This window comes from Erigeron canadensis, chromosome 4, assembly GCF_010389155.1.
Source record: "Erigeron canadensis isolate Cc75 chromosome 4, C_canadensis_v1, whole genome shotgun sequence".
NCBI classification, from domain to species: domain Eukaryota; kingdom Viridiplantae; phylum Streptophyta; class Magnoliopsida; order Asterales; family Asteraceae; genus Erigeron; species Erigeron canadensis.
In genome coordinates, this window is record NC_057764.1 from 34,552,344 (window position 1) to 34,574,246 (window position 21,903).

General features: G+C 33.9%; 3 protein-coding genes and 1 long non-coding RNA gene across 5 annotated transcripts; 2 read left to right on the plus strand and 2 right to left on the minus strand.

Annotated features, from left to right (window-relative positions):
- The first annotated feature begins 1,008 nt into the window (after window positions 1-1,008).
- LOC122596488 (triacylglycerol lipase 1) lies at window positions 1,009-7,450 on the plus strand. 2 transcript variants are annotated; one of them, XM_043769071.1, is made up of 10 exons: window positions 1,009-1,340; window positions 4,042-4,152; window positions 4,432-4,572; window positions 4,774-4,884; window positions 4,971-5,114; window positions 5,201-5,241; window positions 5,342-5,418; window positions 5,896-5,991; window positions 6,134-6,479; window positions 7,248-7,450. In XM_043769071.1, exons 1-9 carry the CDS (start codon window positions 1,179-1,181, stop codon window positions 6,454-6,456), a joined length of 1,206 nt encoding a protein of 401 aa, XP_043625006.1. In that variant the 5' UTR covers window positions 1,009-1,178; the 3' UTR covers window positions 6,457-6,479; window positions 7,248-7,450. The 2 variants fall into 2 exon arrangements, with proteins under 2 accessions (XP_043625006.1, XP_043625005.1); XM_043769070.1 differs by having other exon boundaries at window positions 1,011-1,340; window positions 7,244-7,450.
- Window positions 7,451-9,549: 2,099 nt separating this feature from the next.
- On the minus strand, window positions 9,550-11,211 carry LOC122596487 (gallate 1-beta-glucosyltransferase 84A23-like). Its single transcript, XM_043769069.1, has one exon. The coding sequence runs from the start codon at window positions 11,121-11,123 to the stop codon at window positions 9,690-9,692; it is 1,434 nt and encodes a 477-aa protein (XP_043625004.1). The 5' UTR covers window positions 11,124-11,211; the 3' UTR covers window positions 9,550-9,689.
- A 647-nt stretch (window positions 11,212-11,858) lies between these two features.
- Window positions 11,859-13,049, plus strand: LOC122596952. The gene is made up of 2 exons (XR_006323393.1): window positions 11,859-12,317; window positions 12,472-13,049. It is a non-coding gene; the product is annotated as an uncharacterized LOC122596952 (long non-coding RNA).
- Window positions 13,050-17,969: 4,920 nt separating this feature from the next.
- On the minus strand, window positions 17,970-19,687 carry LOC122595684 (gallate 1-beta-glucosyltransferase 84A23-like). Its single transcript, XM_043768107.1, has one exon. It carries the CDS (start codon window positions 19,541-19,543, stop codon window positions 18,110-18,112), a length of 1,434 nt encoding a protein of 477 aa, XP_043624042.1. The 5' UTR covers window positions 19,544-19,687; the 3' UTR covers window positions 17,970-18,109.
- Between the last annotated feature and the right edge of the window lie 2,216 nt (window positions 19,688-21,903).

Consider the following 21,903-nt stretch of genomic DNA (forward strand, 5'->3'; position numbering starts at 1 on the left):
TCTACTTGCTTTTCTTTACACAACTCAACTATATTGAATTGCCTTCTATTATGCCTCTCTCGTAGCAAATATACACAAGCAGCAATACAACAATACTTATCTCATCTGTAATACCCCTTTATTCATCTTGCATTCTTGTGCAATGAACCAAGCTATCACATTTTATTAACTGTTAGGAGTATTCAAGAGATGACACTTACTTTTAACAGCCTTCCCAAAGATACTTAGTATTTGCGGTCAAAGAATATATGAGGAATTGAATCTTGCATATTCTGACATAGAAAGCAATTGCAATAAAATTATAAAAAAATGAAAAAATGAAAAGTTAGGGTTTTCGGTTTCCCCCCTTTCTATATCTGCTACAAAACATGAATTACTTGTAGATAAATGAAGGAGATACCTTGATATAGTAGTAGAAGAGTTAAATAGACATCGATCGAAGACGAATTTTGGATTTCGTATGTTGTATGTGTGGATTTGGTTTGGAATTGTCGTGTGTGTGTGTGTGAAATGAGAAACTGATCCAACGTTTGTTTTTATATGTAAGTTAGTTTTTGTTGTTGTTTGTCGGCTCACATATTCCACGTTGGAAATAATTAAAAAGAAAATAGAGTATTTACCGGCTAATGATGGAACATGTCACTTTTTAATGTTTTAGACTCTTTTACCAAGTTACTTCTATACAATATCTAAAACTGATAGTTGGTTCCTACAATAGACATTTGGCCATACTTAGTTACATTTTGGGGCATTTATCCCTTATCATTATCCTGTTTTAAGGCTTACAAAAATTATTAAAGCTATTTTTAAATACTACTCATATATCATAAATTATTTAGATGATAAACAAAATAACGAGATGAAAAAAATGATAACGTAGACAATAATAATGGGTATGATATCAGATGCTTTTTTTTTTTTTGAAAAGTAATGATGCCTAAAGGAACGAAAATCTAACTTCCCAATTCCAAGATTAGATTTTTATGCTTATCTGGCAAATGAGTAGACATGGGGGTTACGTTTAGTAAGGGTCAATCGCAAAAAAAAAAAGTCAAAACATAGATCACAAGTACAAGTTATTGGTGTTGGTAAATTAAATCCAACCAACTAAACCAAACCAACCAAACTACCGAATAGTAGTATTAACTAATGCCACTGCTACTGGTGCATTACTGATAATGGCTACACCGTTGCTGCTGCTGTTACTCGGTATATGCATCGCAGCTGCTGACCCTCTAATAACCGTTGACTCGATCATCCAACACAGCCAGTCTTATGATGGTGGTTTGTGTCTCAATCTTATCCAACCCTCTGGTGGTTATTCTTGCTTTGAGCACACTGTAACTTCTTTTCCTTTCTTTCCTTTTTCTTTCTATACACATTTATTATCTATATGTTTATATTTATATATAGGATAATAATAATAATAATAATAATAATAATAATAATAATAATAATAATAATAATAATAATAATAATAATAATGCGTTTAAAATGAGTGTTTTATTATTATATTATTAAATTATATATTATCAAGGGATACTTATTTTGAGGAACAACAATTTCTGGGTGTTAACCATGATATTTTCAAGTGGCTATGGTTACAAAAAGCGAATAGTTACTGTTTAGAAATTGTATAGTTATTTGATTAGAATAAAATAAGAACAGCTGGTTATTTGATTTGTTTTCTAAACAAATTTGAACTGGTTATTAGTGAGGCTTAGATTAGGGAGATTGCTAAAAGAAGCAGGATATATGTAAATGTCAAAGTATCTCGTGCAGTCGTGCGCGAGGATTTGGCGTTTAGAGCCTGATTTTTTTTACCTCACCCAATCTAGAACAAAAAGGAAATTTTGAGCAAGCGGAATTATATGGTCTAAGTCTAACTAGAGATATTTTATGGATTTTCGATTTTGTTAATAAGTTTACAATACATTAGGGTTGTTTGTATAGAGCCAAATTAGCGTGAATCGTAATTAAATTTCCGCACCAAGGAGTAGCTGCTCGACTCAACTTCACTTTCAGTAGTACATCCCTAGTCATTTTTGATTGAGAAATAATTGAGATCCTTTCTGACCCTTTATAAGTGATAATAGCCCACATGTGGTACACAAATCTGCATCCAGAAATTATATAATCTATTGGATTTTTCTTGTTTTAATCTGTCATATCCAGAAAGCATGTGATTGAGTAGTGATATGATGCTTGTGACTATATTTTTGCATAATATCTATTTTGGTTAGACTAGTGATATGATACTTGTGACTCTGAGAAACTTAAGCAAATTGGTATATATATGGTCGCATATGCTTATTGTCAATGAGGTTTGAGTTGGAAACTTGGAATCCAACTAACCAACCAGTTTCCTTAAATAACCAATTTAGTGTTCATACAGAAGCTACAAAATTCGGGAATGACCCAATAATATGTCTTAGAAAAGCCAAAAAAGTTGACGATTATACAAAGTAGGAACGTGAGTAACTTGGAGGTTTATGTGATTCATGAGATACTTGTCAGTCATGCATAGTACATATGACAACTTGTATCAAGCATGCCAAAGGCTTTGAGATAGGTGTCATAAGGGTTGCATGTCCTGTGTATATAACTATATATATGACACCTTTATCACTCCTATCAAGTTAGAGCACAGGGTTTTGCAATGCCTAACTGGCTTAACATGTGCCTGATTGGTCAAATGCTCCAAAATGTTCGCCAGATGGTCAACAAGATAAGGTATAAACATATACGAGGCTTCTGATGGCCATAGGAAGTGAAAATCCACCTCTATTTGCTTTGAGTGGTATGAACTATGAAATACGGAGTTTGTTGCGATGAGAAAGGTTATGATCATTTTGAGGCCATTATAGTATAAATACAATACTACAGGCAAATTTTGGTATGAACATAACAATTTTATGCTTTTAGTAATAGAACGGGGTCCCAATCTAACTTTACTTGTTTACTTTACCTAAACTATATCCAATTTGGCATGATAACATGAGATACATCTTGTTTTTTTAAAACCTTTATTCATTCTTTATATTTTGTATGACCTGTCAACCCTCTGTATCGAAGACCACCATTATGCCATTTCCTGTTTATACTTTCATGCCGATAATATTTCATTGACTCATGGCTAAATTTTCTTCTAAGATAGACAATTAAGCACTTTCTTAAGTATGCTAAATTATCTGTTTGGGCATGATTAGTGGCTACATGAGATGTACTTGGGGAATGACATAGTCAACAACTAGCTATCATTTGAACCTTTATGCCCTCAATTAGGTTCTTTAGTCCAGCAATTTCTTTACCATTTAGGTGGGAACCAACCCAACTCATAACAAATTTTTTCCATTCTCCAATTGTGACGACGGTCACATCAGGGCTTCTCCATATCTCCAATTGAAGTTTGAGGATTTTTTTGATGTTTAGAGTGCCACAGTGCCAACGGGCCTGACCCTTACTACTTGGAATACTGTTTGTTGACTCATTTTTTTTAAGTATTAAGATGGTAAAATTCCCAAAATATGGAAGTTTTATGAGATCCAAAGGTTTGTTTCCGAAATTAGAATAGTGATTATCGACTCACTTTTTTTGGAATGCTGTTTGTTGACTCACTTTTTTTGAGTATCAACTTGGTATCAAGATGTATCAAAATTTTGGCGGGTTTGTTCATCTTCTTGGCATTATTCCAAGGCATTTACAGCCTCACAGCTATCCAACTCATTCTACAATTTACAACGTTTCATATACTGATAAATAATAAAAGTAAACCTCCGTATTTCTTAATTACATCAACTAAAAAAACTAGAATTCAGTTGGTACAGTTCAGGTCTGATGCTGAGTTTATATCTGCACGTGTAGAAATACAAAATGTTGTTCCAAGTCATATACAAAAACATTAGAATCATAATGTTAAATGTGAAGTCTAACCAAATCGTTGTTAAGTATTCTGCTGGGACTGAATAGTATATATGGAATTTTGGACAATTTACTGTGTTTATTCAAGAACTGAATAATGTTACTTGTGTATTATCGCAGGCTGAAACAAAGGATGGATTTTTGCTAGGTCTACAGCGTGTGTCATTGGGCATTGATAATCTGGGAGGACAAAGGGCAGCTCCCGTTTTGCTTCTACATGGACTCTTTATGGTGACTTTACTTTTTGCTGTTTAGTTTTACTATAATATTGTAGAATTGGTATATAAAATCATACATGTGTTTATTGCATTATGCAATAAGTAGTGTATCAAGAGGAGACCAGTTGATAATTATAATGCAACCGAACATTTTTTTTAGAAATAAAAAAAACACTGTTGCAAATTTTGAAGATATCATGTTTGGAGACGAATGACTAAGCAGCTCAAAGTCATTTTGTTGATTTTTCTTTTCCGTTTAGACAAGGATTAAAAATAATTCCAACCTAATTAGGGTGGTGATGCTTGGTTTATGAACTCCCCAAGCCAATCATTGGGTTTTATTCTTGCCGATTGTGGTTTTGATGTTTGGGTCGGAAATGTGCGAGGAACAAAATGGAGTCATGGGCATACATCATTGTCAGTTAGCGAAAAGGTACACAGAGATCGTCTACTATTCCTGTTGCTTTTTTTTAAAATATTTTTTTGTGCTGTTCTTGGTAAATCATGCTGCAATAATGACATAATAAGGGTTAATGTGAAGTCATGTCAGTGCCGTAGATTGTTCCTAATGGTGTTAATGAGCAAACGTGATACCTTTTCCTATTATCTCTATTGACAATCTATCTTGATTTAGGAGTTTTGGGATTGGAGCTGGCAAGAAATGGCTCTGTATGATCTCGAGGCAATGCTCAGTTATATATATTCTACCACAAGCTCCAAAGTTTTTGTTGTTGGACATTCACAGGTATCACGCTTTGATTTTCATTTTCATTTCCTAAAAACACATTGTCTAGTTGTAGCTCTCAACAAAAATGTATATCTGTTTTTCAGGGAACAATAATGTCCTTGGCTGCTTTCACTCAGCCAAATATTGTTAATATGGTTGAGGCTGCTGGTCTTCTTTCTCCTATATCATACTTGGATCACATCACATCTAAATTTGTTCGTAATCTTGTTAATTTACATCTTGAAGAGGTTTCATTTTCCTTTCCTTTCTTATCGAAGTTCAGTTAAATTTGTTTTTAGTTTGAAAGTTTGTTAAGTAAATTTTTTGTTCACAGGTACTTTCGTTACTTGGAATACATCAACTAAACTTGAAGAGGTTCGTTGCTATCCATTTTCTATGCTTCATTTACGCATTTACCTTGTATATGCCCTCTGCAGTTTTAGTCATATCAATGATGAAATCTACACTTTTTCAGTGATATCCTCACCACCATCTTAGAAATGGCTTGTGATGGGAACGTAGATTGCAGCAATTTGTTAGCAGCCATCACAGGTTATTCTTCTACAATTTTTTTCATCAGCAGGAAATGGCTACATATAAAATGCAAACAATCATAGAATCATATTCGATAGTGATCCCTCTAGATTCTAATGCACTAGATACGTTAACACTAGCTATAGTTGTCCTGGTAAATCAGTGGATAGGTAAATGGGTAAACAGATGAGGTTCTCCCTGTTCAGGTTATCGGGAGTGGAGAGTCTTTGACTTAGATGCACGTGCCCTAACCAGATTATCCCCGTGCCGTTTTTCGAACATTTTCTCTGGCCAATCCCTAAATGTTTATCTAGGGAGGTACGGATTGTGAGGACATCTTTATGGTAGAGCAGTGGAACATCAAGTATTATATGGTGTCAAATTTGTGAAATTGGTCTGTTTCATCAAACAGCATTACACCGCCAACCTAAGTTATTTGTGTGTAACCTTTTGCAGTGCTTCACAATAATTACTCTTGTTACTCAAATTTTGCAGGTGTAAATTGCTGCTTTAACAGCACTCGTGTGGACTTCTATCTTGAATATGAACCTCATCCTTCGTCATTAAAAAACTTGAAACATCTTTTTCAAAGTATGCTCTTTGCACATTCTGTGTACTTCCTAGTTGATTTCGTTATTATTTCTTTTATACTTATACTATAAACATGACGTTTTCTTCTCTCTCCACAACCCTTAATTTTTCTTGATTTGCATTAATTTTTCTTGATTTGCAGTGATACGCAAAGGTACTTTTGCAAGGTATGACTATGGGACTTTGAAGAATATTCTACAATACGGCCAATCAAAACCTCCTACGTTTGATCTTGGCGACATCCCTGAATCATTGCCTATATGGATGGCTCATGGAGGAAATGATGCTTTGGGAGATGTGATTGATGTGCATCACACCGTAAAGGAATTAAAATCAAAACCAAATCTTTTGTTTCTTGAGGATTATGGTCATGTAGATTTCCTTTTGAGCACAAGAGCTAATGTAGATCTTTACGATAAAATGATCAAGTTCTTTACGTCATGTGGAACATCCAGCAGCTCTTAAGATACAAGCATGCTACCATGACAGTACGTCTTTTCAACCTTTACCCGGGTGGCAGGCAAAATGGATGGGTTTGTTGGGTTGCTGTGATCCACAGATTTTTTTATATCTTTAGTCTTTATCTTTAACTTTTTATAAAGAGAATTAGAGTAAGACTTTAAGTAAAAAAAATTTTCCCCAAAATGCCCCTTGCAGCATATTTATGATTCCCAAAATGCCCTTTCACACACTAAAATACTATTTAGTGTATTTTTATATTGGTTTATTTTTTGCTTTATTATATTACTTCATTATTTTTGTTATCAATTTGTAATTGATTCTAATTTAATTAACATTGATCTTTCTATATGGCTTTAAAACAATTGACAGAATCTCATAATCTATATTTTTGATACACTTTGTAACCAATTTATTTATCCAAAAAAGTAGTTATAAAATTCCGTTGCAACGTGCGGATACTATACTCGTTTTATTTATAATTGTTGGTTTAAATACTTAATGATTATTTAAATGCTAAGTATATGATTATAAAACAATTTTTTTTATCTGTCGTTATAAAACAATACTAGATAACTTGATGTAATAAAAAGTGACTACCATAGTCAAAAAGATTTGCCTGCCTTGATTAAACTAAGGAAACCTTATCCGCTTACCTTAAGTTATCAAAACATATTTTAAATTTTGACTTGACCTTTATTCCTCGTCAAACTTGACATTTTCGGTATAATGGTAAGTACCATATTTTGTTTGCTTTTGGTATGAGATTGTGATGTGTTTTCTCCGTTGAAAGGTAGTCACTAGTGGAGTAGTGGACCGAGCAAATTTGTTGTCAACAGTTACCTGATATTAATATGGACACTCGTGTTTCACATGCTTGTACTAAACCGAGCTCATGGATCTTGTCAAATTATCAGCAAACTAGAGTTTGTATACATTTCCTTCTGTATCATAATCTATATATCGTAACGTGATGTAATTAAAGTTTTACACTTTTACATGTATTTTGTGAACTGCTTTATATATTCACTACAAAATAATATTACAATTAGTGTGGACAAAATAAAAGTAATGTGACAAATTAAATATGTTTAGTGTGCGCCTAAAATTCTGGATTTTAAAAACTTCACACTTTTGAGTATGGATAAATTATACTTTCAAATCAATATAAATTTACACATATAAGAACATGACAAACTTTTATATTTTGTTCGCAACGACTAAAAGGGATAATTGTAATAATTATTTGTAGTGATTGTTCCCTTTGTTTGATTTTCTCCGTCTAATTCATTTTCTAATCAAGAACGAACTTTGTTTTCACGATTGGAAATCCACAGATAAGAGAGGGAGACTGTGTCTACCTAAACGCTTCAAAACGTTCTTTACATGATGATGAAAGACTTAAGATTTTAATCTATATATATATACATTTTAAAAAGTTGCAATTTATTCACTTAAAAGAAGGTCATTTCAACATATATTGCGGGATACAGGAATTCTCCCTATCAACAACCAAAGGGATCATCAACGTCGCTGAAAAAAATTGCAAATATCAAAGGCCTTGTGTAGATCAAGTAGCTTTGTGGTCTTTGTGGACCTTATGTCACTACTGATTAATTGTTTCTTTGCTTAAAATTTAGCAGTGGTTGATAGTTTGATATACTTTTTGGACTTTAATGATACCTAAAGGCGCGTTTGGTTATAGAAAACACCACTTGTTTTTCATTTTTGTTTTCTAAGATTACATGGAAAACAGAAAACGCGTTCTAATCATAGATTTCTAAGAAAACAAAAAACAAGGTTTTCTATTTTCCATAGAAAACTTGAAAACACCTTTTTCTTGTTTTCTATTTTCCATTTTCATTTTCCAATTCATTCCATCCCTTCCCTCACAACTCTAACATGTTTTCTAGTTTTCTAATTAGAACGCGTTTTCAAAAATTTTATTTGTTTTTTAGAAAACAAAAACCCCTTTTATTTTCTAGAAAATTAAAAATGAAAAACTAGAAAACATTTTCTACAACCAAACGCGCCCTAAGTTTTTTTTTTTTCTTTTTTTCAAAAAGCAGACTTCAATAAAGAAAAAGAAAAAAAGAATACCCAACTTTTTTCTTTCATTGTTCATATATGATCGAGTAGATGGAAGAAAACGACTGCTCGGTTAGCTAGACTGGATTTGGCGACCTAGCTCACCAAACCTTTCGCTTTTGCTAGTTACGGAGTAATTGGTTTTAGTATGTTAAGCCCTGAAAGATAGATGAACCAGTGTGAGCTAAACTGATCTTTCTTTTGCTCTCGCATGATTCATGACTACTTGTATAAAGAGTTATTATTATATTAGTCATATGTTCGCGCGATGCGACGGTGTAGCTTTGTAGGGGCGACGGCGGTGGTAGCGGTGATGGGTGGTGAGTATCCGAGGTTTTCTTTCGCAATTTTGACTATTAATATTATTGTTTGTGTTTTGTAATACATGATGAAAGTTATATCAATGTAAATTACATTTAGAACTAAATCGATTCATATATTTCACATCAAGTATAAAATAACAGTATAACACAAATAAAGATTTAGACAATCAAAGTTAAACAAGAAAGACTTAAAATGTTAACTATGACAATTGAATTGGGAATGAGAAACTATATAATAAAAAGCAGCTCCTTGAATTTCACGATAGAAAAATACAAATTTTAACACATTAAGTCAGTTTTCACTAACCGTCTTTAAGGTTGTCTAATGTCTATCACAAAACTCAGTTAGTACGCTATCTATTTCCACGACCACGGTAGCAACTCGTTTAAAGATCCCAGAAGTTACGTTTTAGTATTTCCATTTCGCTTTTCATATTCTTCATTATCGTACCTACTATTTCCTATTCACTTCTTCCATAGAAAAATTAAGGCAATGGAGACGAAGGCTTTTCACGGCGGAGTCCTCTTGTGCGGACAAAGGGTAGATACCTCATCTATGATGGACCGATGGTGCATTTAGATGGTTTGCAAATTTCGTATTATTCTTAGCATATGCGACTAACTATTCGACCTTTGAAAAATTGGAACGTTGTTTACATCATTAATATAAAGTCTACAAACACGTAGGTAAAATGTCAATTTCTTCCACATTTATTTATATAATATAAACCGGTACGTTACAAGTACAATCATCAAATTTAATCACTCAAGAAATACATGTTTACTTGTAAATAAAATAATAAATCATTGGTGATGGCTGAGCCTTAATTAATACTTCGAGCTTATCTTCGTAACCTCATCCACGAATTCTTGGATATTCCGATCAGATGTACCACCCTCGGCGACAGCATCCTCCGCTGCCTTCTTCCACTTCAACACGTTCTTCTTCATCTCGGCCGCCTTTGCACCACTAGTAGCCTCCCTTAAGCACTCCTCCACCTCATTCCTCCCAATCACCCTGCTTTCGGCCTCGCCCCTACTCATTCTTATCCCAATTTTCCATTCATCCACCAAGTACTTTGCATCAGTCACTTGATCACCCCAATGCGGGAATGCCACCACGGGGACACCGCTTGACAGTGCCTCCATAGTCGAGTTCCATCCACAATGTGTCACGAAACAAGACACAGCAGGGTGGGTCAACACCTCTGCTTGTGGACTCCATTGGACCACCAAGCCTCTGTCACCCGCCTCGTCTAAGAAACCTTCAGGTAATTCCCCGGATTGTCCCGTAGACGTCTTACCCATTCTCATAACCCACAAAAAAGACACACCTGAGTTTAAAAGACCATAAGCTAGCTCATTTACCTGCTCTTGGTTCAAGCTCACAACACTTCCGAACGATATATAAACAACTGATGAAGAATCCTTTTTGTCGAGCCACTCCAAACATTCATCAGCTTTTATAAGATCACCAGAGATATTAGAGCTGGTTTTGAGTAGAGGGTTTTTAAACAACGGCCCGATGGGTCTGATTGGGCATATTTTAGACATGTACTTGATTACATCATCTTCAAGTTCTTGAAATGTTTCCATTAATACACAAAATATCTTAGACAAGTTCTTGAACTGGCCCAAAATAGCTCTTCTCAAGAACGGGTAAGGCGTTGAAGGATGTAAAAAGCTCGGAATCTCATCATGTTTCAACACCGGCATGTTGGGCAAATGAACGTCAATTTTGGGCTGCTCCTCACTCGGAAAAGGAACCAACGAATTTTCAAAGTGATAATAAGATGAAAAGCAAGCACATGATTGGACCCAAAGCATTGCATTAACTATGTTAAGCTCTGCAGCTAAGTCAGAAACCCAAGGCACAAAAGGATTATTGATAAGGCATGAGACGGGCAGTCCAGTTTTCGCATGATGGTTGATGATTTCAGTGATGGAGCTCTTTCCAAAAGCTTCAAGCTTAGGGAAGTAAGTGTCAAAATCATAGCGCTCGTCATCATTATCTTCAGAGCATCCATCATCAAAGAATTCGAACCGTATCATGCCACCGCGGTTCCCAACTGGAGTAGGATCGCCAGAGACGGCTGCCCCTGCTTCCTTCATTTTCTTTCCTATTGCTTTGATAGCAGAGAAGGTGACTAATACGTTGCCCTTTGAAGCTATGAGCTTGCCAAGTCTAAGTAGTGGATTGACATGACCTTGTGCTGGAAACGTTACTAGTAATACATGTACAAGATCTTGTTTAGACGCCATTAATGGTTATTTGTTTTTGTGATATACAATTTAAACAAATCGTGTTTAATTTGTTTTGTTTAATTTGCTGATTAAATATGAGTGAATTATATTGAGAGCCAAGTGTACTTATATATAGATGTAACTGACAGATGGTTAAAATGCAATGTGTGGCCCTTTTCTTTTTGTCTAAAGTTGAGTTGAATACAAACACCTAATAATATATGCATGTGTAATTGCTAACGCAATAAGATATCATGTCATTTTTAAAACAAACAAAAAACAAACTTAGCAAAATACAAATCGCCTTTCGTATAAGTAACCGAATTGTATACTCGTTTTGAAGTTCTATCGCTATTCATTAGTCGCCACGAAGAGATTCATTGTATTAAACTACTAAAACTCGTGTATTAAACATATATTATTAATAACATTTTAAATCTTTATAATATATATAGTAACTTAATTTTGAAAATATTAAGTATTTACCATTTTTTGTCATATCACTTACTCCGTATTATTTTTATTATGTATATTAATTCATATAATTATCATATTTGACTTTAAATATTCTAGAAATAATAACATACACATGTTTTATATAGGGAGCGTCTATTGGTTTAGTTGGATAACTTACAATTATTGGTAGTCGGTGAAAAGCTGGTCATTAATTATCATCTTTTGATGCATATATATACTGAATAAACTTTACGAATTTTATGTACATTACTATACATCCACGAGGACCAGGTACCCTTCTACTCTCAGCTCATTAACACATTTTTATATCTTTAGCTCTAATATCTTAATTAGAGGATATTCAAAACTCAACATTAGAATCGCATGTTACTGCTCCAACCAATTTTCTGGTATATGTAAATTGAAACACATCTCGTGTTTAGGTTTAGCTACTTGACCTACTCTTCATAAACCATTAATTTTTTGAAATGGTCATATTTAGACCACCTTTTGTCAAATAAGTTTTGAGCCAAAAATTTTTACGAAACAAGGTAATGCGGAAGTGGCACTACCGGACTCGTGATTTCAAAGCGAGGCCGGTAGTGGCACTATCGGTGTCACGATCAAAGACCGAGACCGGTGTTGGCACTACCGGTCTCGTGTGTGGCACAGTAGACACAGCAGGTTGGAGTTGACAAGGCACTTTGAGTCCGAGGATGCCACTTCCGGTCTCGAACATCAAGACAAATATTTTCGGTATAAAATCACATGCATCTCTATGATAGATAGTCACACACTATACAAACATACATTATTTTCCTTTGACAAACATATATTTCAATCATCAAACACTTTTATTTTCAATACGAAATGGCATCTCTTAACGTTACCTGTGTACCAAAAAATCCAGAATTGTTGTAGCGACAAACTGAAGATACCCATCGTGCATACAATATTTTCCATGAACGCCAAGTGAGTGAGCCAAGATGTAGAAACGGTGATGGAGGAATCATGTTAGAACTTGCAAAGATGAAGAAAAACAAAACAATCTGTGAGAAGGTCATGACCAATATGATCAGGAATGCTGGGTTTGAGGGTGTATTGATGTCACTGGTCCACAAAATCGATCATCCACCCATTACCGCGTTGGTTGAAAGATGGCGTCCCAAGACAAACACATTTCATTTGCCAATTGGTGAAGCAACTGTTACCCTGCAGGATATGCAGGTGATGTGGGGTTTACCCATAGATGGACCAGCTGTGACTGGTGAGTAGGCTACGGAACCACGTAATCTTGATTTCTGGAATGACATGTGTATGGATTGTTTTGGGTTTTTTCCTACTGATGAAGAATACGAAGATAGTTTGAGCAACGGTCAAATCAGATGGAGTCGTTAGCATGAAAATAATACATATTAAATTAACATCACATTAACTTAGATAAGAATAATACATATTCAAAATACTACATAAACTTTTTATCTGAAACCGTCTTCAGCTTGCAATTTATAATATGTCGCAAAGTCTATTTTTCTGTCAATCAACTTTAGCAGTTTCTCAAGTTCAGAAGTTATTTCTTCGAAACTTGGTAATGTCGTTTCGAGATATTCGCTATGCATTTCTTCACTTATAATAATTTCGCTGCCCCTTTTCCTTATTTCTTTGATTTTCTTCTTATGTTGGAGTTTTCTTTGTTCCATAAGAAGCTTACAATCATTAATTTTGTGGTAAAGTTCATACCCGTCGTCTATATCCTCTTTGCATTGCGCTTTCAATGCATGAAATGTTACCATACGAGGTAATGATGGATCAGATGACGACGAATAATCCATTATCTGTTTTAAATTGTTTGAAGGTTATAAGTGAATTTAGATGTGGATTTTTTTGAAAGTAACACATATCATGCGTTGATATATATATATATAATATATATATATATACGACATTACTTCATCCCACTTATCAGTCGAAATTATTGAAGTTTGCGTGGCTTGTCAACTCCAACCTGCTGCGTCTACTGTGCCACACACGAGACCGGTAGTGCCAATACCGGTCTCGCTTTGAAATCGCGAGTCCAGTAGTGCCACTACCGGATTACCTTATTTCGTAAAAATTTTTGGCTCAAAACTTATTTGACAAAAGGTGGTCTAAATATGAACATTTAAAAAAAAATTTCTTCATAAACATATTGAATCATTAATACCATTTCGAAAAAATTATTCCTAGTAAATATAGATATATTAGTACTCGTATATTTTAAAGTTTTTATATGTTTAATATGAGATTTGCAAATTAAAGACACATGTTTTAAGTATTGTTATTATTTTCTCCAATGACATGTAATGTCTTCAGGGTTATTGAAGTCCCATTATTTTTCGGCTGGGTTATTCGTCCAATAATTGTTCAACAATAAACGTCTGATATGTTGTATTTTAGACCCATTTCCCATAATGAATATAGTTGTTTTAGCATGGTTTATAAGTCGTTTTTGTATACATTTGGTGCGTTTATGGTATTTGTTAGTGTTTCAGGCTACTGACAGGGATTTAAGCGTAAATCTGGAGAAAACGACATTATTTAGGTGAAATAAGTGCTAATGGATGATTCCTGGATTGTTTGGATGAAGATAGCAGAAAGTCAACGAAAGTCAAAGCTGAAAAATGGGAGTTGCCCCGCAACTTGGTAGTTGCCCCGCAACTGAAAAACAGAGGAGAATCGTTGCCCCGCAACACCTTCAGCTTTAAATGATTGGACTTCAACAAGTCAACATGAAGCTAGACCTAGTTGCCCCGCAACTAGGTCCGAATCTGGGCAAATTTTTTGGAAACATATAAATTGCTTGCTTAATCATTCCAAAACCCTATTCCATCTTTTCTAGCCGTTTTTAAGGATCAAAAAGGAGACTTTTCATCAGTTATTCTACCTTTGAAGATCAAGATCATGATTGGAGATTTATTTAGCTATTGTTTATCATTCTCAAACGATTTCAACATTCGGTACAATATGTTTTCATATATTATTGTTTGTTTTTATCTTTTCATTATGAGTAGCTAAATCCTTCAACACCCGCTTGGGGAGTAAACATGTCATAGGGTCGTTTTGAATGTTACTTGCAATCGTTGGACAAGATTTTCATGTTTAATCGAAGATCCACAGTTATTTGGATTTAAATATTGTATTCAACTTTTATATTAATTTATTGATAGTTGTAATTAGAAGTTCGGGAGAAATCTATGTCATTGTCAATTGATTTATGAAATGGTTAATCGGTCTATAATTAACCTAAAATCGTTGGAGTTCGGGAGAAATCAACGATAAAGATTTTAAACAATTAAATTCATTTTGAGTGTATAAACGCTTATGATAGAGGGATCTGATTAGGCGAATAAGCAGTTCGGGAGAAAGCTTTCAAAAGATTAAATCATAAAATCAACTCAGGTATTTAATGCTTAACTGTTTAGAGTAGAAATTAAGTGCGGGAGCAATAATTATGTTTTGAGCAGTTAAAGTTTCAAGTATAACAGGAGTTCATCTTGTCTACCTTTTGAGTCATTCAACAAATGCAAGTAATATTTAGACCCGATGATTGGCATGTGAGCTGACCCAAGTGGGTGTTCCTTTTAAATCGGTGTTAAGATTCAACCATCAAATATTCTTTTGCGATTAATCCTACGGGATTACTGACTTTTCTCACTAACTTTTGCAACGTGACAATTCGGTCACAAAACCCCCCTTTTAATCTGAATCATTTTATTGTAACAATTGCTGGTTAAGTCCTTGTGTTCGACCTCGGCTTACCAAGTCGACTATTGCATACGAACGGGTACACTGCCCGCAAGTGTGTAGTAGACAGTTACTAGGTATTTCGTGATATAAATTTAAGACTAAAAAATACACATCAACGTCGCACCTTCGATAAAATGACAACGTGAAAACTTTTGTAAATTAATGTTTATAACTTTACGTAGATGTTGATGGTTGGCATTTTTTGTTGGTTGATGATCAATGTTGTGCTTATACTTGGGAAATCTCTCAAGTTATGTGTGTTTTACTCATAATTGACGCAAGATGACCCTATTAAAAGGGCAAGATTACCCTATTAAAGGGACGTACAATACATTGAATTTATATGACTATATGTAGGTCTTTCTTTTAAATATTGTGAATTTATCCAAATTGCACAATAATCTGTAAATCGATGTTTAATTATATGACACCAAAGTCATCGTGTTCCATTTATCTTTTCTCAAATTTTGAATTAAAACAAGTTTATCGTTTGTGTAAAAAAGGTAAAGTAGTGCAAGCTGATCATTATTGTTGGTTGATGTTTACCACAAAATCAATGTAATTTTGTCCTAAAATATACGAGTATACAAAAATGGTTTGGTTAGATACATTAAAATCAACTAGCACGGTACTCGCGCTATGCGGCGGTGGTCGTGACGGCGACGGTGTGATGGTTGGACGACTGTTGGTGGTGGAGCGGCGGTGAGTTGTGTATATAATTGATGTAAAAGGTTAATGGACATATTTTAAATGATAAAGGACCAGCAGTGTAATTTAATCATTAATGTTAAGAGGATAGTGTATATGAAAGTATTTTAAGGGAAAATATTACATATTTTCAACATTACCAAAAATAAAAAGGCTATTCTTCTTATAATATAGTATAGATAATAAAAAAACATATTGTTTCATTAAATGTTACTGTATGTATTATATAAAAGGGTTTTGTTAAACGGATAGACTTTTGATATAAAATGTATAAGTTTTTTATGCATTAAATGTAACCCAAAAACTCTGTCTAAGATTATGAGCGAAAATTTTGCTCCATGTATTATAACCCTATTTGTAAGAATGGTCCAAACTTATACACAATGTCACAATGATGATTTTGAATTTTGATACAATAATCATGATCGATCGTTAGTTTGGGTCCGTTAATAAGTTCATGTGTCACATGTAATGGGTATATTGGTCATTTAACGCTAAATATATACACACTCCATTCTCTTTCACCCCCACATTCATCCAACATTTTATATCTCTCTCCCTCCCTCAACACAAACACACACTCATGCGGGTCAAAAATTTCACCTGGGCTTTAATTTATCAGATTATTGATATAATTTGGTAAGATTTAAATGCTTGTTTTTATTTGCAGCTTTGTTATGGAATCTTTTATAAGATTGATATTAATGTAGCCTGTGAATTTACTAGGAGATATGTGATAATTGTATATCATTATCACAAATTACGATGTTTTTATTGGATCGATTTAATTAATATGAATTGTATATTTGTATTAGTAGATTTATTTGACCATTAGGTGTCTCCAAGGGTTATAATGTGTATTAAAACCTCAAATTTGTCGTTATGATGAACTCTATTTGTGTAAATGTATAAAATGAATTATTTCCGGGGATGTTTGTTTAAAATTGTTCAACAATGTACACCACACGTTCGATAAAATGACAAGGTGAAAAGAAGTTTCAATACATATTGGAGGTGAAGGACAAACAAAAAGCAGGGGAAGAGTAATCCATCAGTTATTCATTTTAATTATACAATCTGTTCAGATAAGTTTACATATTGTGTAATGTCAATAAATATATAAGAATAACTAGGATTGCTTTATCATCGACGTTTGAATTTAATTCAACGTTTACAAGATCACACATAAGTTGTTAGACATTTTTCGGTGGTTGATGATCAATGGTGTGCTTATACTTCACGAGTCTCTTACCATGTTTTCGGTTAGTTCAAATATTGAAAAATTAATTTGCGTACTAGCCGGAAAGAGCTTAAAAATTGTTGTTCTAAAATGCAACGGGTCCAACACACTGATTTGTCATGCACCTAGTGGTATTCTGTCTTGACACCGCCACTGATGCAGCCCATATGACTACTCTTTACATCTTAAAAAGAGATTATCCATGAGCATAGCTATGAGTTTGATGATGGCACAAGCTCGTTTTTGCAATGCTTGTGATTCAACTATATTCATCATAAACTTTATGACGATGGCACGAGCCTAGATTGTGAATCTCATTATAAAGTTTGCGGTGAAGTTCTCTATACATTTGTTTTCTTTAGTTTATGTTTAAGGTCACAAGGATAACTTCCTAATCTACGTCATATCTAGTCAGGCAAAGTTTAAAGGTGGGTTAAGCCTTCTTCTGTGAAGTTGTAATTGCTAGCATGGTTAAAAGCTTAAACCTATGCCTTAACTAAAGTTGGTGATGATGAGAGATGGATGAAAGGCTTAATCTTGATGATGGTATTGAGTAGACTATCTTATGTGGACTTGTATGCAGGTCTGTTAACGCCGGAGATGATGCATATTTGGCTTGTGGATGAAAGAATGTGTTATGCCTTGGACAACAGAACACATTATCATGAAAAGCGTTTACATCTAAATGCACTGGTAAAGTGTCCATTTATTCCACTTTTATATAAATACCGTACATTACAATTACAATTATCTTATTAATTTACTCAAGAATCACTTGTTTACTTGTAAATAAATCACTGGTGATGGCTTAATCTTAAATCTTCAAGCTTATCTTCGTAACCTCATCCACAAATTCTTGGATATTCCGATCAGATGTTCCTCCCTCCTCAACAGCATCCTCCGCTGCCTTTTTCCACTTCAACACGTTCTTCTTCATCTCGGCCGCCTTTGCACCACTAGTAGCCTCCCTTAAGCACTCCTCCACCTCATTCCTCCCAATCACCCTGTTTTCCGCCTCACCCCTACCCATTCTTATCCCAACCTTCCATTCATCAACCAAGTACTTCGCATTAGTCACTTGATCACCCCAATGCGGGAATGCCACCACGGGGACACCACTTGACAGTGCTTCCATGGTCGAGTTCCATCCACAATGTGTCACGAAACAAGACACAGCAGGGTGGGTCAACACCTCTGCTTGTGGACTCCATTGGACCACCAAGCCTCTGTCACCCGCCTCGTCTAAGAAACCTTCAGGTAATTCCCCGGATTGTCCCGTAGACGTCTTACCCATTCTCATAACCCACAAAAAAGACACACCTGAGTTTAAAAGACCATAAGATAGCTCATTTACCTGCTCTTGGTTCAAGCTCACAACACTTCCGAACGATATATAAACAACTGATGAAGAATCCTTTTTGTCGAGCCACTCCAAACATTCATCAGCTTTTATAAGATCACCAGAGATATTAGAGCTGGTTTTGAGTAGAGGGTTATTAAACAATGGCCCGATGGGTCTGATTGGGCATATTTTAGACATGTACTTGATTACATCATCTTCAAGTTCTTGAAATGTTTCCATTAATACACAAGATGCCTTTGACAGGTTCTTGAACTGGCCCAAAATAGCTCTTCTCAAGAACGGGTAAGGCGTTGAAGGATGTAAAAAGCTCGGAATCTCATCATGTTTCAATACCGGCATGTTGGGCAAATGGACGTCAATCGTGGGTTGCTCCTCACTCGGAAAAGGAACCAACGAATTTTCAAAGTGATAATAAGATGAAAAGCAAGCACACGATTGAACCCAAAGCATAGCAGAGGGTATGTTAAGCTCTGCGGCTAAGTCAGAAACCCAAGGCACAAAAGGATTATTGATAAGGCATGAGACGGGCAGTCCAGTTTTCGCATGATGGTTGATGATTTCAGTGATGGAGCTCTTTCCAAAAGCTTCAAGCTTAGGGAAGTAAGTGTCAAAATCATAGCGCTCGTCATCATTATCTTCAGAGCATCCATCATCAAAGAACTCGAACCGTATCTTGCCACCACGGTTCCCAACTGGAGTAGGATTACTATCGACGGCTGCGCCTGCTTCCTTCATTTTCTTCCCTGCTGATTTGATAGCAGAGAAGGTGACCAGAACTTTGCCCTTTGAAGCTATGAGCTTGCCAAGTCTAAGGAGTGGATTCACATGGCCTTGTCCATGAAACGTGATTAATAACACATGTACAAGTTCTTGTTTAGACGCCATTTATGGTTAATATTTGAAGAGTAAAGTTGTTTGTGTGATTAGCAGTGAAAATTACTCGAATCCTTTTTTTTATTTTTTTTTGTGTTATGGATTAAATTAAATATGAGTAGATATCTTTATTATAGAGCATTAGAGCCAAGTGTGTGAGCATATGTAAAATATAGATATAGATAGCGAGCAATATATGCCAATAATTGGAGAGGTAGTTGATCTGCTCGCTTACAAACAAAACTTAGTGTATGACTAAGGGTGACGCGGTGTGATTGGAAGAAAATTTCCATACCGGAATCGGCATTAGAATAAGCCACCCTTCACTTCGACATTGAGTGACATGTTGGGTTACAAATATCGGCATCCCTATACTGATGAAAGTTAACGCCGTGTGGGGGAAGGATGTCATCGTGGGATGTGTTTGTTGATTTTTTTAGACTGTTTGTTGCAACATTTTTCTTTAAAAAATAATTAACAACGTTTGGTAACTACACCTATCGATTTATAAGAGTGTTTCCTAGACAATACATTTTTAATATACACAACAATATAGGCATGTTGTACTGGGTAGTTTGTCTGGTGCATATATTATAATGAATGGAAAAAAAGATAATAATACATGATTAAATTTGATTGTGTGTGGTCATGGCAAGATTTAATAAATTGAGACCATAACTTTCGAAAAGTAAAGTTAATAAAAACATCTATGATTATCTTCAACCATTTATTTCTTTTTTCAATGTCAGCTTCACCTTTTGGCATGTGTTCACCTTCTCTTTTTAAGTCTAACAAAATATATCACCCGGACGTTGCCCCGAGAGACATTACATTTGTTAAAGATTTAATAAAAAAATATTATTCAAGAGATAATGTATCATAAACTTTTTTAAGAAAACATGTATTATTCAAATTATTAAAAACTGACATTTGTCAGTTAAAAAATGAACTGTAAAAGTTTTGTGTGAAAGTGAAAGTCGTTTGCGTAAAAGTTTAGTACTAAAAGTGTAAGAGACTTAAATGTTGTGGTGAAAATAAAAGAAAATCAAAAAGTATAAAAATTTAGTGCTAAAAGTATAAGGGGTTAAAATGTTGTGGTGAAAATAAAATGAATAGAAAGTTTATTATTCTTTACAAGTTTTTCCGTACATTTCTTTTTAATATATGTGTTAAAAAGTTTGTTGTTAAAGTGTAAGAGGTTAAAATGTTGTAGTTAAAATAAAAGATTATTAAAAAGTAAAAAAATTTAGTGTTAAAAGTGTAAGGAGTTAAGATATTGTGGTAAAAATAAAAAGATTAAAAAGTTTACTAAGAATTATAAAAGTTTGTTCTAAAAGTGTAAAGAGTAAAACTATTGTGGTGAAAATAAAACATTAAATAAAAAGTATAGTATTCTATACACACTTTCTTGTACCTTAAAATAAAAGAAAATTAAAAACTATGAAAGTTTAGTGCTAACAGTGTAAAAAGTTAAAATATTGTGGTGAAAATAAAAAGAATACAAAGTTTACTAAAAAAATATTATAGGTTAGTGCTAAAAGTGTAAAGATTGAAAGTTTTGTGTTGAAAATAAAAAGAATAAAAAGTTTACTAAAAAGTATTATAGTTTAGTGCTAAAAGTATAAAGATTGAAACTTCCGTGGTGAAAGTAAAAAGAATAAAAAATATACTATTAATAAAAAAATATTATAGTTTAATGCTAAAAGTGTAAAGATTGAAAGTTTTGTGGTGAAAATAAGTAGAACAAAAAGTTACTAAAAAGTATTATAATTTAGTGTTAAAAATGTAAAAATTGAAACTTATGTGGTGAAAATAAAAAAATATACTATTCTTTACACGTTTTTCGAGACTTTGCTTTTAATATATATTATAATTTATTATCTTCTTAAAAAAAATAAAAAAAAATAAGGGTTTGCTAAATACAACCCTTAGGGCTGTGTTTAAGGTGCATAAATTATTTGTACATTTACCATGAAAATCAGGGATAGACTTTTAATATGGAAAATACAAGTTGTTTTATGCACGTTAAATACAACCCTTAAAGTTGTATCTAGCATTTCCTAAAATAATAAAAGACCCATTGTATTAAAAATAAAAACTATCATCCTTTAACTCTAAATTCACTAACTTGTAAAGAGTGGGTGACAAGAGGTTGTTAGTAGATGAATTGTTAAGGAGAATAAGTAAAGAGGGTAAATGAAAAAGTGTAGGTAAAAGTGATTATTCATGTGAAAGAGATAAATGTGAGGTTTTATTGCTACTTTTTTTAAAATTGTTTGCTTTATTTTGATTGGGTATATAACATGTATTATGGGGTATTAATTTAAATGTGAATAGATAAGAGGAAAAAATAAAGATGAAAAATATGAAAA